Source organism: Physeter macrocephalus, chromosome 14 (assembly GCF_002837175.3).
Source record: "Physeter macrocephalus isolate SW-GA chromosome 14, ASM283717v5, whole genome shotgun sequence".
In the NCBI taxonomy this organism is placed as follows: domain Eukaryota; kingdom Metazoa; phylum Chordata; class Mammalia; order Artiodactyla; family Physeteridae; genus Physeter; species Physeter macrocephalus.
This window is the reverse complement of record NC_041227.1, coordinates 20,950,921-20,965,444: the sequence shown is the minus strand read 5'-3', so window position 1 is coordinate 20,965,444 and position 14,524 is coordinate 20,950,921. Positions and strand designations below refer to the sequence as shown.

The 14,524-nt window shown below is 43.5% G+C and overlaps 1 protein-coding gene across 2 annotated transcripts in view; it reads left to right on the top strand.

The window, feature by feature from the left end:
• RPN2 (ribophorin II) overlaps positions 1–14,524 on the top strand; it is a 54,521-nt gene that overhangs the window by 11,042 nt on the left and 28,955 nt on the right. For both annotated transcript variants that reach the window (XM_007104144.4, XM_028498621.2), the window contains exons 3-7: positions 4,917–5,012; positions 5,583–5,758; positions 10,059–10,134; positions 11,157–11,291; positions 13,401–13,577. In XM_007104144.4, the coding sequence (XP_007104206.1) occupies positions 4,917–5,012; positions 5,583–5,758; positions 10,059–10,134; positions 11,157–11,291; positions 13,401–13,577 (660 nt within the window). The remainder of the gene's footprint in view (positions 1–4,916; positions 5,013–5,582; positions 5,759–10,058; positions 10,135–11,156; positions 11,292–13,400; positions 13,578–14,524) is intronic.

The following is a 14,524-nucleotide window of genomic DNA, read 5'->3' as shown; positions in this document are numbered from 1 at the left end:
TGTGCTGAGCATGATGCTAGGCACTGGGGATTCAGTATTGAACAACAAAGAGAGCATCTGCCTTTTGGAATGTATCCTCTAATAGTGGAGACAAGCATTAGTCATGTAATAAATGAATATACATGAATATTTATTACAATGGTAAGTTTTATGAAGGTGAGATGTATGGTGTTATAGGTGTGAAATAGGGGACTTTGACCTGGTCAGGGAAGGCACTTCTAAAGAAATCTCTGAACTTAAGTCTCACTCTGTATACCCCTAAATTACAACTCCTTGAGGGCAGGAACTTTGTTGATTTTATTTGTTGTGTATTTCCAGTACCTAGAGAGCACCTGGCAGGTGGTAGTACTCAATAGCTGTTTATTAAATGAAGGAAGGTATGATGGATCTGAATTCTAAAGGGAAAGTAGGACTTAACCAGGAGACGGGGAGGGAAGAGACTTTAGCCAGAGGAAATAGCATGTGCAAAGGACCTGTGCAGTTAGGGAGCAGATTACATTTGAGAGGCTGAGAGGAGGCTGTGTAAGAACAGAGAATGTGAGAAAGCTAGAGAGGAAGGCTGGGGCTAAGCCTCCGTGCCTTGGTAGTCAGAGGGAAGATTTTGCTTTTTCTTTAAAGAGAAGTTGATTTTAAGCAGCAAGTATCAGGATCTAGTTTTCATTTTGGAAAGGTTTCCCTCCTGCCTTGTGGAGGACAGATTTTCGCAGGGAAATATGGGGCAAGATTGAATGCTGGCGGGGTACAAAAGATGACACCTGGACTTCTGACTTTTGCCACATGGATGGATGGTTGGGCCATTCTTTAGGATAGGAACACAGGAAGAGAATTAGGTTTGTGCAGGAAAGATCATAAATTCGGTCTTAAAGATGTTGAGCTTAAAATGCCTTTGAATCATGTAAGTGGCCTTTGAGAGAAGTCTGGGCTGGGGGTACAAATCTGAGAATTATCTGCATAGCGGTTCTGGATGAAGCCATGGGCATGATTGAGATCACCTAGGAAGAGAGGGGATGGATGAGAAGTGGGCCTAGGAGTTGAAAAACTCCAATGTTAAATGGCCAGGCAGAAGAGGATGAAACTTGAGGAGCAGCTGAGAAGGAGGAAGAGAGCCATGGGAGGGCAGGGGAATCCTGGAAGCGAAGGGAAGGGAATGTTTTAGAACAAGGAAGGTTCTATCCAGTGTTAAGGGCATGAGCATTGGAAAATGTCCTTTGGCTTCCATAATTTGGAGGTCACTGGTGGGAAGAGAGAGAAGGTAGCAGCTGGAGGGGAGAGAAGGATCAAGGTAAGTTTTACTTTCAAATCAGTCTTGAGTTTTGTTGATACATTAGGAGTTACCAGTTGAGAGGGAGAAGCTGAACTGACGAGATGGATGGGCTCCCTGATGGAGAGAACAGCCCGTACTACGCCTAGAGGCTTAGAAGTGCTTGTTGTCTTGTGGGGGCCGTGAGTTGGCTGGAGCAGAGGGGTGGTCAGAGCACACGTGGAAAAAGCCGGCCCAGCTACCAAGACCTGGTGTGGACGGAGGCTGTTGCCAGCGTGTGCCGCAGTAGCCTGACACAGAGTCTGGCGAGATTACAAAGCCTAGGCTGAGAGGAGACAGGAGTTGGGGGCTGCTACTGGAGAGGAAAGGGCAGATGAGAGAGAGATTTACTGTCTTCTTGGTTGCTGATTCAGGCTGGGGAGTTGTAGGGAAGAATGGACTGAGAAAAGCACTGATGTCCTTCACTCAGGAGGATATTTAGATAGTTGGGCACAGAAAGTTGGAGGGGAACAGATAGGGGATGGATGTTTAGGAGGTGATTTTCAGCCTTCACTTGCGAGGGTGAGTGTGGAACTAGGGCAGCAGGAGTTGGAGTTACAGATCCCCTGCAAGCGGCCAGCTGAAGCCTCAGATCTGGGTGGGCTTCCTGAGGGTCCAGAGTATGTTTTGTGAGGTCCCTTCTTTTTGCCGCTCTTAAAACTAAGCTGTCGACATTTTGAGTTTCGAAGCCACAGACCCTTGGTACTGTTTACCTAGATCTGTCTGTGCAAACGAGTAGGCATGATGCTGGTTTTATTCAGGAACAGGTCGTTTTTAATAGTCCCTTGAGAGAGAGAGAGACAGGTTGTATAGCTCAGACTCTGGAGCCAGGCTGCCTGGGTCTGAATTCCAACTCCTCCATTAAGAGCTGAGTGACCTTGGACAAGTCAGGTTCCTCTCTAATGCCCCAGTTTTCTTGTCTGTAAACTTAAGGTAATAGGAGGACCTAATGCATAGATCCCCTTATTAAATGAGAAATGCGTATACAGCACTTGTCAACAGTGCTTGACACATTTTAAGTGCTCAAATATTGGTAACAATGACCATAGTCATTGTTTGGGGCCTTGGGTGTTGTTCTATTGCTAAAGCACCAGATGGCGACAAAGCACACGCCTTAAGCTTGCCCACATTCTGCTGAAAGTATTCCTTGAATAGGTTGTTTTCTTCAGATCCCTAATTTGTGCAGTATGAAGTATTTTGTTTCTTTTCTTTTTCTCTTTGGATTCTTTCAGACTTCTGGTTGAAACTCATTTGTTTGAGACTCTTATTTAAGTGTTATTCATAAAATTAAAAACAAAAGTTTTTTTGGTTGCAGTAGTGCATGCATACAGTAAAATACCAGATAATACAGAACAGCTATTAGTGAAAAGCAACCATCCATCCCGTGGCCCACCTTGTCCTACTCCTGGGAAGCATCCACTTTTAACTGTTTTTATTACCATTTAATTTTGAATAGCTGAATTTTATGTTACCTCAACCAAAGTATTTAGTGCTATAACTAGCTCTTAAATGTTATTTCTTGATATAGTAGGAATAGCATAGGTGTTCTTATGTGCCCTCTCTGTGCCAGGCACTGTGGTGGGAATTTCTCAAAGTCTCTGCTCGCAAGTAACTAGTCCCTGGGGAGGGGAGGTAGTTAGTACAGTGTGGTAAGTGCTTTGGGGGAGTGCTCGGGAGGGAAGGCACCTGGCCTGTCCTGGATGAATGTCAGGGAAGGTTCTCTGGAAAAGGTGACATCTGAGCAGAGATGAAGATGGGACCTGGTTTGGCAGGCAAGAAGGACAAGGGAAAGGTGCTCCTGGCACGGGGTGGGGGATAGCAGGGTCAGGAACATAAATGGTGAGAGCATGGGGAACTGCAGTGGGGTGGAGGGTAAGATTTTGGAGTTGGAGGTGGGGCTGTGGTGAGGAAGCTGCCACAGAGAGTGAGGGTCAGTCATGAGGGCATTCATATATATATATAAATATATATATATATTTCTTCCTTCCTTCCTTCCTTTCTCTGTTAGGTCTTCTTTGCTGCACGCGGGTTTTCTCTAGTTGCGGCGAGCAGGGGCTGCCCTTCGTTGTGGTGCACGGGCTTCTCATTGCGGTGGCTTCTCTTGTTGCAGAGCATGGGCTCTAGGCGCATGGGCTTCAGCCGTTGTGGTGTGTAGGCTCAGTAGTTGTGGCTCACGGGCTCTAGAGCGCAGGCTCAGTAGTTGTGGCACACGGGCTTAGTTGCTCCACGGCATGTGGGATCTTCCCGGACCAGGGCTCGAACCCGTGTCCCCTGCATTGGCAGGCGGATTCTCAACCACTGTGCCACCAAGGAAGTCCCAGTCATGAGGGCATTTTATGCCAGATCAGAAACTTTGAGTCTTGTTCTGAGAAGGATAAGGAACCACCCAAGGGTTTTACTAGCAGAGTAAGGTGGATACACTTGTTACCAAGACGAAGCTTCTGCTGCTGCCCTCATGACAGGCCAATAATCGAGAGATGAGGTGTTGGGGCAAGGAATAAAGACTTTGTTCAGAAAGCCAGCAGACCGAGAAGATGGGCTCGTGCCCCAAAGATCCATCTTGCCTGAGTTAGAATTCAGGCTCCTTTTATAGTAAAAGGGGTGGGAATGAAGTCAAACACTTCCCGGTTCCCATCAGCCTCCAGAGGGGTTGTGTTAATTTCTTCCTCCCTGCAGTCATTCACAGGTGGGCCTGGTCAGGATGTTTCCTGTGAGCTAAACAAAGGTATTTTAGCTTAATGCTCATTACCTGGGAGGTCATTCCCAGAGTTGGGTCATCATGTATAATTTAAGCTTATAGTCAGCATCCCTTTAGTGATTAACTTGTAATAGGATACAAAAGGTTCTTCCCTATTACACTTTTGCACCTTGTAAAGATCACTCTCGAAGCAGTATGCAGAATGGATTGCATGACTTGAGACCAGTTAGGAGATGAGTGTAACAGTCTCCATGAGAAATGGCAGGGGCCTGACATAAGGCAAGGAGGGAAGCCCCAGAGAGTGGGGATCGGGTTTGAGAGACTCAATAGGCGTGGAGGGTGAGGGAAAAGTCGAGAATGAGCCTTAGGGTGCATGGTGATGCCCGTACATGAGCCAGAAGGTCCAGATGAAGAAATAGAAGGTTTCCAGCTTATGTTAGATGTGTTGAACCTGACTTAGTTGTGGAGACATCGAAGTGGAGACACTGCCATTTATTAGCTTTGTCACCTTCATTACATTACTTACCAACTTCAAGCATCAGTTTCTTATTCTGTTAAATGGGGATGATAGTATCTACCACAGGGTCCTTATGTTCATTAAAAGGAAGAGCATCATAAACACCCCACACAGGTTATGGTCAGAGCAGGTGATCGGTGGAAGTGGTTCCTTTCCTTCCTTTTCTAGGTTCAGAAGGACGAGAGTGCCTTCAGGTTTGTTGCTCTTTCTATGAAGTTAGCATTTTGGGATAATACAGTGTTCTGTGGAAAATATCTGCTTGAAAAATGAAATCTTGTGTAGCTCTCATACTTTAAGCCATCATGGATTGCTGAGAATTTTATTTGTCATCCAAAAAACACGTACAGTTTTCCTAATCACTGTGTATTTCACCACTTATCATTGACTTTCCCCCCGTTTAGCAAGCATGCACCTTCATTAAATCAAACCTTGATCCGAGCAACGTGGATTCCCTTTTCTATGCTGCCCAGTCCAGCCAGGCCCTGTCAGGGTGTGAGGTGAGTCCAGCTTCTTACATTTACCTTTACTTTAAACTGTAAAGTGTATTTTTAAAGAGGGAAAGTCATGTCAGAATATTTTTTTTTTTTTAGCAGTGAGACCCCATTAAGTGTGGGTGGGAATTCCATTCTTGTGATTTTTTTTTTTTCTTAAAGAAATAGACTTTTTATTTTTCCCAAGTTTTCACTTTTCATGAATTTTAAATAACTTTTTCCTATAGTTGCCTTTCTTCTGGGAAGTCTTATTTTTTTCTTTCAGTCTCCCTTTAACATTTAAAAATGTTTAAAGCAAAAGAAGAATGCCCCCACGTCAGATTTCTAGAAATCCATTTTTTTGAACACAGGAGAAGAGCCAAATCAGTAGACAAGTGACTTTCCAGAATCTTTTCAAAAGTGTTATGCTGAGGTTTTACAGATATTTAATTCTGGCATCTGAGATGTCGAAGAGGGGTGATCACAGCCCAGGCGGGTGGTGTGACCTCAGCAGTTGCTCTGCTTGCCATCTTTGGCGTGCCTACCACAGGCAGTCAGCACCTGTTCTAAACTCTGTGTCTACCCATCCTTTCTTAGATCTCTATTTCAAATGAGACCAAAGATCTGCTTCTGGCAGCTGTCAGTGAAGACTCCTCCGTGGCCCAGATCTACCATGCAGTTGCAGCCCTAAGTGGCTTTGGCCTTCCTCTGGCTTCCCAAGAAGTGCTTGGTGCCCTTACCTCTCGCCTCAGCAAGGAGGAGACAGTGCTCGCGTAAGTCACCATCTTGAGCGCTTCTCAGGCTACTATCCCGAGAGGCTTCATCCACTGGTTCCACAGGTATTGTCGGGGCACCTGCTATGTGCCAGGTGCTCTGCTGGCACTGCAGACGTCGTATTGCGCTAAGGCTGGTAAGGTCCGTGTCCTCGTGCAGCTCACCAAGACACAGTCTCCCTCAAGCTGCTCCAGCAGAGGCAAATACTGAGTCCAAGCATAAACACACTGCCACAGAGACACGACTGCCTTTGAGGTTAGGGGCTGAAGCAAGGGTAGGGGCGACCGAGGGAGAGTGAGGCCAGAGAGCCACGTGCGTCTCTTACTGCGGCTTGGCCAAGCCATGGTGAGATGTTGGCATTGGAGGCTCCGCCCTGGAGGAGGGCTCACGGGGTCCCTTGGAGAGGTGGGGGAAGTAAGGCCTCAGAAGGGAGAGTATTCTAGGGATCAGACCCTGCTCCTCTGCAAAAGGCTCAGGCGAAGGAGAAGCACCTTATAGGAAGGAACTATACAAATGTTGCAACTGACTTAAGGATGTTTACTAAAGTTAAAAGTAATAGTGTACGTAGTTTTTTTTTTCCCTTTGACACTGAAACTCCTCATTTACCACAGTATATGTATTTTTTGTTTTCTATGTGTCCCCCATTTAATTGCAACCCTGAGACAGATTGGAGCACCTGGACTCCTGTTCACTGTTCAGCAAGATGTTAGTGACACCAGTTCCCTACTGCAGAATAGTTCAGTTGTTTCCCAGGGTTTTTTTTTTGTTTTTGCTAAGAACCAAAATGTTTCTAAACTTGAAGCTTTGTTAAGGGCAGGGCTCACAGTCAGTTGACGTTCTCCCTGTCATTCTCACGCCCTACTCATATTCACGTGGTCAGTAATCAGTGACTTTGGGGCTGGTACATTTCTCAGGAATGACGTTTTGTGCACCCTTTGCCCAGTGCTTGGTCCTTGTGGTCCTCCTGTTTCAGGTTACATTACTTTGATCTCGTCCCATTATCCCTTGTGGAATGCCTCTGCAATCACCGCCATATCTCCTGTCATGAGATCACTGTCAGTGCCTTACTCTGATTCCACCTTCTACAGAAAAATCTTTCCCTTTCCCTCTGAGCAAAAAGGAAAATCTCCCTCCTCTAAATCCCAGAACAGAAAGAAGTACAAAGAAAGTACATCCATTTTGGAGTCAGTTAGACTTGGGTTTGAACACCAGCTCTGTTTCTTCCTTGCTGTGTGACTTTGGGCCAGTTAGTAACCTCTCTGAGCCTCATCTGTAAAACATTACCAACAATCCTTACATCATAGAACAAATGTCAAGATTAAGTAAGGTAATTCATGTGATGAGCCTAGTGCAGTGCCTGGTCTTAGTGGGCAAGGGACAAATGGAGTTTGTGCTCTCTAGAGCATTTCCTTCTTAGGTCCCTTTCTTAGGGAGCTGGTTACTTCCTTGGTTGTATTGTATTTTTTTCTGTATTAGATTTTAAGCTTCTTTACTTGTAGTGCTCAGAGAGCCTGGCACATGGTAGATGCCCAAGAAAGAGTTAATAAAGGCTGAAACTATACTTTTGTGTTTCTATTCTACCCTCTTGTAAAAAGCTTCAGGTAGAAAGACCACACGCTTGGGGTGAGAGAGAACTGTGTCCAGACTTTCCTACTTAATACCTCTGTGGCCATGAGCAGGGTGTTTAACCTCCCTAAACCTCAGTGTTTCCATATGTAAAACAGGGAGAATGATATCTGTCTCATAGGGTTATTGTAAAGATCAAACTGGCAGGATGCTTTATATACTATTACTACAAATTTGCCCTATTTAAGCAAATCTGATATAGATTAGGATTCTTCTAAATGGGCCTTCTACATTTAACTGGACTTATTCTAGGAAACGAATGTTCATAAACTTGTCTAGAATGGTAAAAAACATTAGTAGCTTTGAATGAACAATTTGTAAAGATGCTATTGTCGTCTCTCATAACCCAATTTCTTTGAATCATCTGCTGTTTATTAGCAAGACAGGATCTGCTTTCTTAGGGTTTGAATATAGTGCTCCAGAGGGAGAGAAATTGCTGACGGGAGTTTAAGTAATTAAAGCCAATGACAAAACTTTTCAAAAGCTAAGTGGATTAATTTCATTCTAAAAACTTCTGAGGTTGTTACCAGCATGACGCTCACTTGTTCCAAAGAAGAGAAAAATGATATCTTAATTGGAAAGTTCTTTCTAGGCTCTCCTAGCAGCCTTTTCTGGGCTCAGCATTTATCACAGGCAGATGTGGGATTTTTATCTTGTTTGGAAATTCAGGTTTCATTTTCTCAAGTCTGTTCTAACAACAAGCATCCCAGAGGGGTCATTGAACACTCTGGGGCTTCCCTCTCTGTGAATTGTGACTCCTCTGTTTTCCAGCTTACCATCTTAGTGGAATTCGTTTTCCATGGAGGGAATCTAAATTGTTATGATTGTGATGAAAGTGGACAAATTCTCGCTCTACATTCCCCAACACACTGACTTGATAAATGGTGGTTTTACACAAAGGCCTGGTCATCCCTTGGGAATTTGGGAACCTTTCTGGGGTTGACTGGCAGTCGACTTAGCCACCAGGGGTCCTCAGCTTTCCCTTTTCCACCCCGAGAAGCACCATTTCTATTTTTCAGGTAATCCACATTAAGAGAATAGAACCTAATAAAAAATCTTATGTGGACATACTTACTACATTCCGCGTTACGAAGTTTATCTTACAGAAATACCCTTATAAGTGGATAAAAATATATGAATAAACCATAAAAAAGAATGAGGTACTGATACATGTTACAGAATGGACAAGCCTTGAAAATGTTTAAGCTAAGTGAAAGAAGCTAGACACAAAGGGTCACATTTGTATGATTCCGTTTATATGAAATATCCAGAATAGGTAAATCCATAGAGACAGAACACAGGTTGCCAGGGGCTGGGCGGGAGGGGAGAGGGCAGGGGATGGGAAATGGAATGAAGCTGTTTAATGGGTATGGGGTTTTATTTTGGACTGATGGAAATGTTTTAGGACTAGATAGAGGTGGTGATTGCACAACAGTGAAATATACTAAATGGCACTGAATTGTTCACTTTCAGATGGCTAACTTTATGTGAATTCACTTTAATAAACTAAAAGGTATATATACATATACAGCCATGAATAAGGGTTAACAGTTACAGCATTGTATGACCTAGTAAAACATAATGTTCATCAACTGGAGATCGAGTAAATTATAGTTCATCTAAGCAGTACAATACTATGTCGTTGTTAATAAGGATGAAATATATGTCCTCACGGAAAGATCTGTACAATCTAAATAAATTGCAGGACAGTTATCTTTTAGGGGTAGGCATTACAGGAATTTTAACTTTCTCCTTTAGTAATGTATTTGAAGTTTTGACAAATATGTACTTTTATAATCAGGAGTAAATAGTAGGAAAAGAAAAAAAGGATAGACGCTGGTTTGAGAACCAGATCTTCTATTTCTTTCATCTTATTTAATGCCTAAAGGACGGGTGGCTTTCAGGTCTTTGAGCAGGATGGTGACAGCACAAGCGTTAGCTGAGTGTTTACTGAATGCTTCCTGTTTATATTGCATTAATCTGGTTTCAGAAAAGTTGCTCCAAATTCTACCCAACAACCTACATATGTAGATTCCACAGTGCTTCTTTGGTTTTGGAGTAGGGAAAGTAGAAGAGAGGCAGCCAACCTCTGCCCAGCACAGTGCCTCTTACAACATGGGGATGCCAAATATACCTTCATTTGATGAATTAGAGCCTCTTCTCCCTCAAAGTATATCTCTTCTAAATCTGATTAAGTCTTAGTCTGGTGTTCTATATGTGATGCATTAGGAACCAAACAGATTTTCAGAGGGGGGTGACCTGGTGCACCCTCTCTTCTCTCCACCCTCAGTACTTATGTGGATCCTGCTGCCCAGATTGCCTTCTCTCTAGCTGTAGTGAACTTTGTAATGTAATGATCTTTTTTTGGCGGGGGGGCGGGGGGTTGTGGGTGCTGCATCACGTGGCTTATAAAATGTTAGCTACCTGACCAGGGATTGAACCTGGGGCCCTGGCAATGAGAGTGCAGAGTCCTAACCACTGGACCACCAGGGAATTCCCTGTAATGTAATGGTCTTTGTTACATCTTTCCCTAGATTGTAAACAAGCTCCTTCGGGGCTGAGGCTGTCTTATAGTTCTAAAGAACAAGAGCGGGATATTTGTGTAGGTATCCCAATACAGGAAGGGGAAATGAAGACTTTCCATTCATTGGGGTTCTATTCTCTACCTTTCAGAACAGTCCAGGCTCTACAGACGGCATCCTACCTGTCCCAGCAGGCTGACCTGAGAAGCATCGTGGAGGAGATTGAGGTACAAATTTATTTTGGCAAGTGAATTTCCCAGCTTCTGTCTTTGAAACCCTTTAGAAGAGTCTTGCAGACAGACATGAATGATTTGTTGTGGCCAGTTACCTTTCTTTTCATATCCGTGGCACACTTTTGTTCTTTGTATCAGAGCAGTATTTCCTAGGGAATATTTGTTAGGCTCATACAGTTACACCATCAGTTAGGCAACAAACTACTTCAGTCGTTTGTAGGCACAGTCTCATAGTCTACAGATTTTAGAGCCTAACAGAACTGAAATTCAAATTTTTTTCTACTTCTTACTACTTTGTAATCTCAGGCAAATTATTAATGTCTGAGCCTCAGTTTCCTTACGTGCTGGTGGTTAGGAGCAAGCGAAGTTCTGAAGTGCCTAGTACAGAATTGGTGCTCAGCAAGTGGTCACTGTGGTTTTTGTTATTCCACTACCCTTTCCACTGCCCACGACCTCCTGCTGCTCAGAGACTGCTTCCATGGACCGCAGAGCTGGGGATGACAGGCACTCTGACAGTGTCATCGCTGGATGCCCCACAGGCACATTAGCTGCCTCGTCACGTTGCCCAGGAGAGCAGTATGTCTCTCTTCATCCTTTAGAGCATTGAATAAGAAAGAGCAATGCTCTGCTCTGGAGGTTGTATCCAAATGGATGGCCATCGAATCCATCTGTGTCACGATGCTTCCAGGGTGAACTGTGGCTGGGCCCACTGGCCTTCTGCCCAGAGCAGTTGTTGCCTTCAGTGCCATGACTCCTGGGCTTGGGCTTGAGTTGAAGGGGTCAGGGAAGGAGCACTCCCAGAGCTGCAGAAGATACTGTTCTCTTCAGATTCCTATATGATATACTTTACTCTCTGCCTAAGCACCTTTTTTGAGAAAGCACTAAGTGACTGAGGTGGTCTGCAGACTTAAGAGTGAGATTTCTCAAAACTGTGTCTGCACTGGGGTGACAGTGGTTTGTACGTCTCATCTCTGTTATCACTTGACTTCCAATCTGCCTCTGTTTTGTTGTGACAGGACCTTGTTGCTCGCCTGGATGAACTGGGAGGTGTGTATCTTCAGTTTGAAGAGGGACTGGAAACAACGGCATTGTTTGTGGCTGCCACCTACAAGCTCATGGACCACGTGGGCACCGAGCCATCCATTAAGGAGGTGCCTGTCTATATAACAGTTCTCGGGCGTGAAAACCAAAGGCGTTGTTGGCTTTATCTGCTAAGGGTAGCTTTTTTCAGAGAGGGCAATTCAGTTAGCTTTGGGGTGTCTTGGGTTAGGCATTGAGAATGAGAAACAGAAAAATGTAAAGCTTGTTCCTGAGAAACTGGTTGTCAGTGGGATAGACATGTAAAGAAATTGTTATACTTGCGTTAAATGGGGTACGGACACGTCATGAGGTAGTGGCAAGAAGGCCAAGTGTATTACTCTCGATCCACCTCCCATTCCTTCCTGATGCTCCTTACTGCTTGTCTCATGAATGCTTTCCATGCTGGTGGCCTGTGCAAATCCTCTTTCTCTTGAGAAGTGCCCTGTACTTCAAAATTGCCTGTTTTCCTCTCTCCCCACTGACCCTCAGCAGTGCCTAAGTCTGAGCTAATCTGTGCTGATTGACATAGTTCTCTGAGAGGCATGTGTGTCTACTAGACATCCACCAAGATTTAATTCTTTTCTTTCTTTCTTCTTTCAAGAGGAGCTTGTTAACCTGAAAGAACATTTAGTTGGAATGTGTGTGGGAAGTCTTGTGAGTAGGACCCTCTTTGTACCACTTGTTTGTAAGGTTACCAACCCTTGATCTAAAGGACTTAAAATACAAGCTGCTGCTGTTTTAATTTTAGGAGGAAAGATTTGGGTTCCAAGTCAGAACTTTCACTTCTTTTGTGAATTATGAATGCATTGTGAGTTCTGTGCTGAGTTTCAAGTAAACAGTAAATAATTACCTGTCTTGAGTAATTTGAATTAATTTCGTATTTTCTCTGGAGGATATGATCTAATAATTTATTCATGTATTGGCCTTTTTATGTTGTCTTTTCCTTCAACCTAAGTTTAGGAGACCTAGAGATACCACACTCTATTTAAATTTCTGTTATGGGTGAAAGTGCAAGAATGTGGGTCTTATGGTACAAATCATTTTGGGATTCTCCTGTACACAGTACAGTACATGAATTGGCGATATTCTACATAAAACAACTTAAACTTTTTCTTGCTTTATTCCCAAGCTGCTACTAACCAGGTATTTGGCTGGGCTAATTTTGCTGTCACTGCTTTTGACATAACGATTCTGGTGAACAGTCCCCCATTTTAACATGTCAACAGCTTACTGATGGAAAATGTAATTGGTACAATTAAAGAAAATTATTTCATGTCGACTGTGAATAACACTGTTGGGAACAGGGAACTCTTTTGTTAGATGGTAGATTTTAAAAAACAAAACTGATTGAAGTGGAAAATGTTTCCTCTTAAGCAAACAACCTCTAGAATTTTAATAATGCCTTTTAGGTTCTACTTTTTTTAAAAAATTGCTTTCAGTTTTCCCCTCTAAGCAGCCCATTAGTTCTTAATGGAGAGTTATTTTAGTTTCTTTCTAATGTACACTTTGGCTGTGAAGTTTGGTCTTGTAAACACCAACCTAGCCCCAGCATACTGCTTAGAGGTGGGTTGGCAAGGAAGGGAGCTTGGGTGGGAGGGTGAGGGGAATCAAGAAAGGACATATTTTATTGTGGAAGGACTTTGGAGACAAACAGACCTACATGTGAATTTTGGTCCTGCTTCTTTTTTTCTTTCCATCGTAACTTGTAGGAGTTACTTAACTTCCTTTAGCCTCAGTTTCCTTATTTGGAAAGGATTGATATCAGTCTTTTCAGGATTTTTGTCAAAATTTGAGTTAACGCTTGTAAAAAGCACCTGTCACAGTGCCTGGCACATATAGGTATGGAACAGTGGGTACTGCTATGGGTGTTTTATGATATAGATTCATAACTCAGTAGTTATCTAGAAGTACCTTGCATTTGTATAGTAAGCATGCATAAATGGTTGACAAATAAATGCATTAATTTCAGTTTGTACTAGAAGATGGAAAAAACCAACCAAATTCAAGTTTTACACTTAAATGCAGAATGTGTGCTTCCCCCACCCCTACCAATTTGGGTTAATGGCTAAAAGACCTTCCAAGTGAACGCCTAGAAAGAGATAAGGAATGACTTGAGCCAGGTGGGGAGGGAGGGGTGGCTGTCCCACCTGCCTGACTGCTGCATTTCCCTTTTCTTTCAGGATCAGGTCATCCAGCTAATGAATGCCATCTTCAGCAAGAAGAACTTTGAGTCACTCTCAGAAGCCTTCAGTGTGGCCTCTGCTGCCGCTGCACTCTCCCAGAATCGCTGCCATGTGCCCGTTGTGGTTGTCCCTGAGGGCTCTCCTTCCTACACTCAGGAACAGGCTGTCCTACGGGTATGACTTCCATGCCCCACATGCGCTGCTCCGATTGCCATTTCCAGTGTAAAGCTTCCAGAAATCCAAAGACTGGTACACAGCTGATTGTAACCCCCGTGAGGACAGACCCCTTAAATGAAGAGTAAATGGGGATGGCCACTGGGTGAACTAGTCACAGAATCCTTCAAGCAAAAGGGTGGAGTCCTAACCACTGGGAGGCCAGGGAATTACCATCAGAGTATTTTAAATAGTATAGATTTCACTAAATTAAGTGCTAGAAAATTGCATTTCTGGATTTGTAAGTCCAGATGTGTAGAGAAGTCTTACTTCTAAAATGTATTTTCCAGTACCCAGACTTTCTAAATACATTATTTTAAGACAGCGTTTTAAATTCCCAGGTAATTCTGGTACTTAATAATTGTTAAAATCAATATCAGGTCTCTTCTTCCTTGGAGCCGACAGTGTATCTTTCTGCCTCTTCAGAGCATAGCCATCCCTCTCACTCAGCAATAAGCACGGACTGTTTTGGTGGGTTAACTCTCTGAACAGAGCAAAATGCACACGTTTAGAGTTTTCCATTCGTCATAATGAGGCATTTGTTGCTATTGTTTGGAAACCAGGTATAAGCTAAAATCTTTATTAAAAATAAGCATTTTATTTATGTCTAAACACACGGGTTCCACATAGGACAGTTCCATGTGTCCCATAAGTTCTTCTGCTTCAGAGGACCCTACAGATAACTCTCCTGAGGAAGTGCCCCATATTCCACAGTTGCCTCTTCTCTCCCTACCTGTAGGGAGTCTCATCCCCTCAGCAAAGACTGGGGTGAGAACTAACCTGATTAACATAGTTCACCATGAGTTAGGGGGAGCTAAGAGAGCAAAGTAGAAAAAAATACTGGCCTTTGAAGCTAGGTAGGCTGGGGTTTGAGTCCTTAACCATGTGGCCTTTGGTAGTCTTGTAAC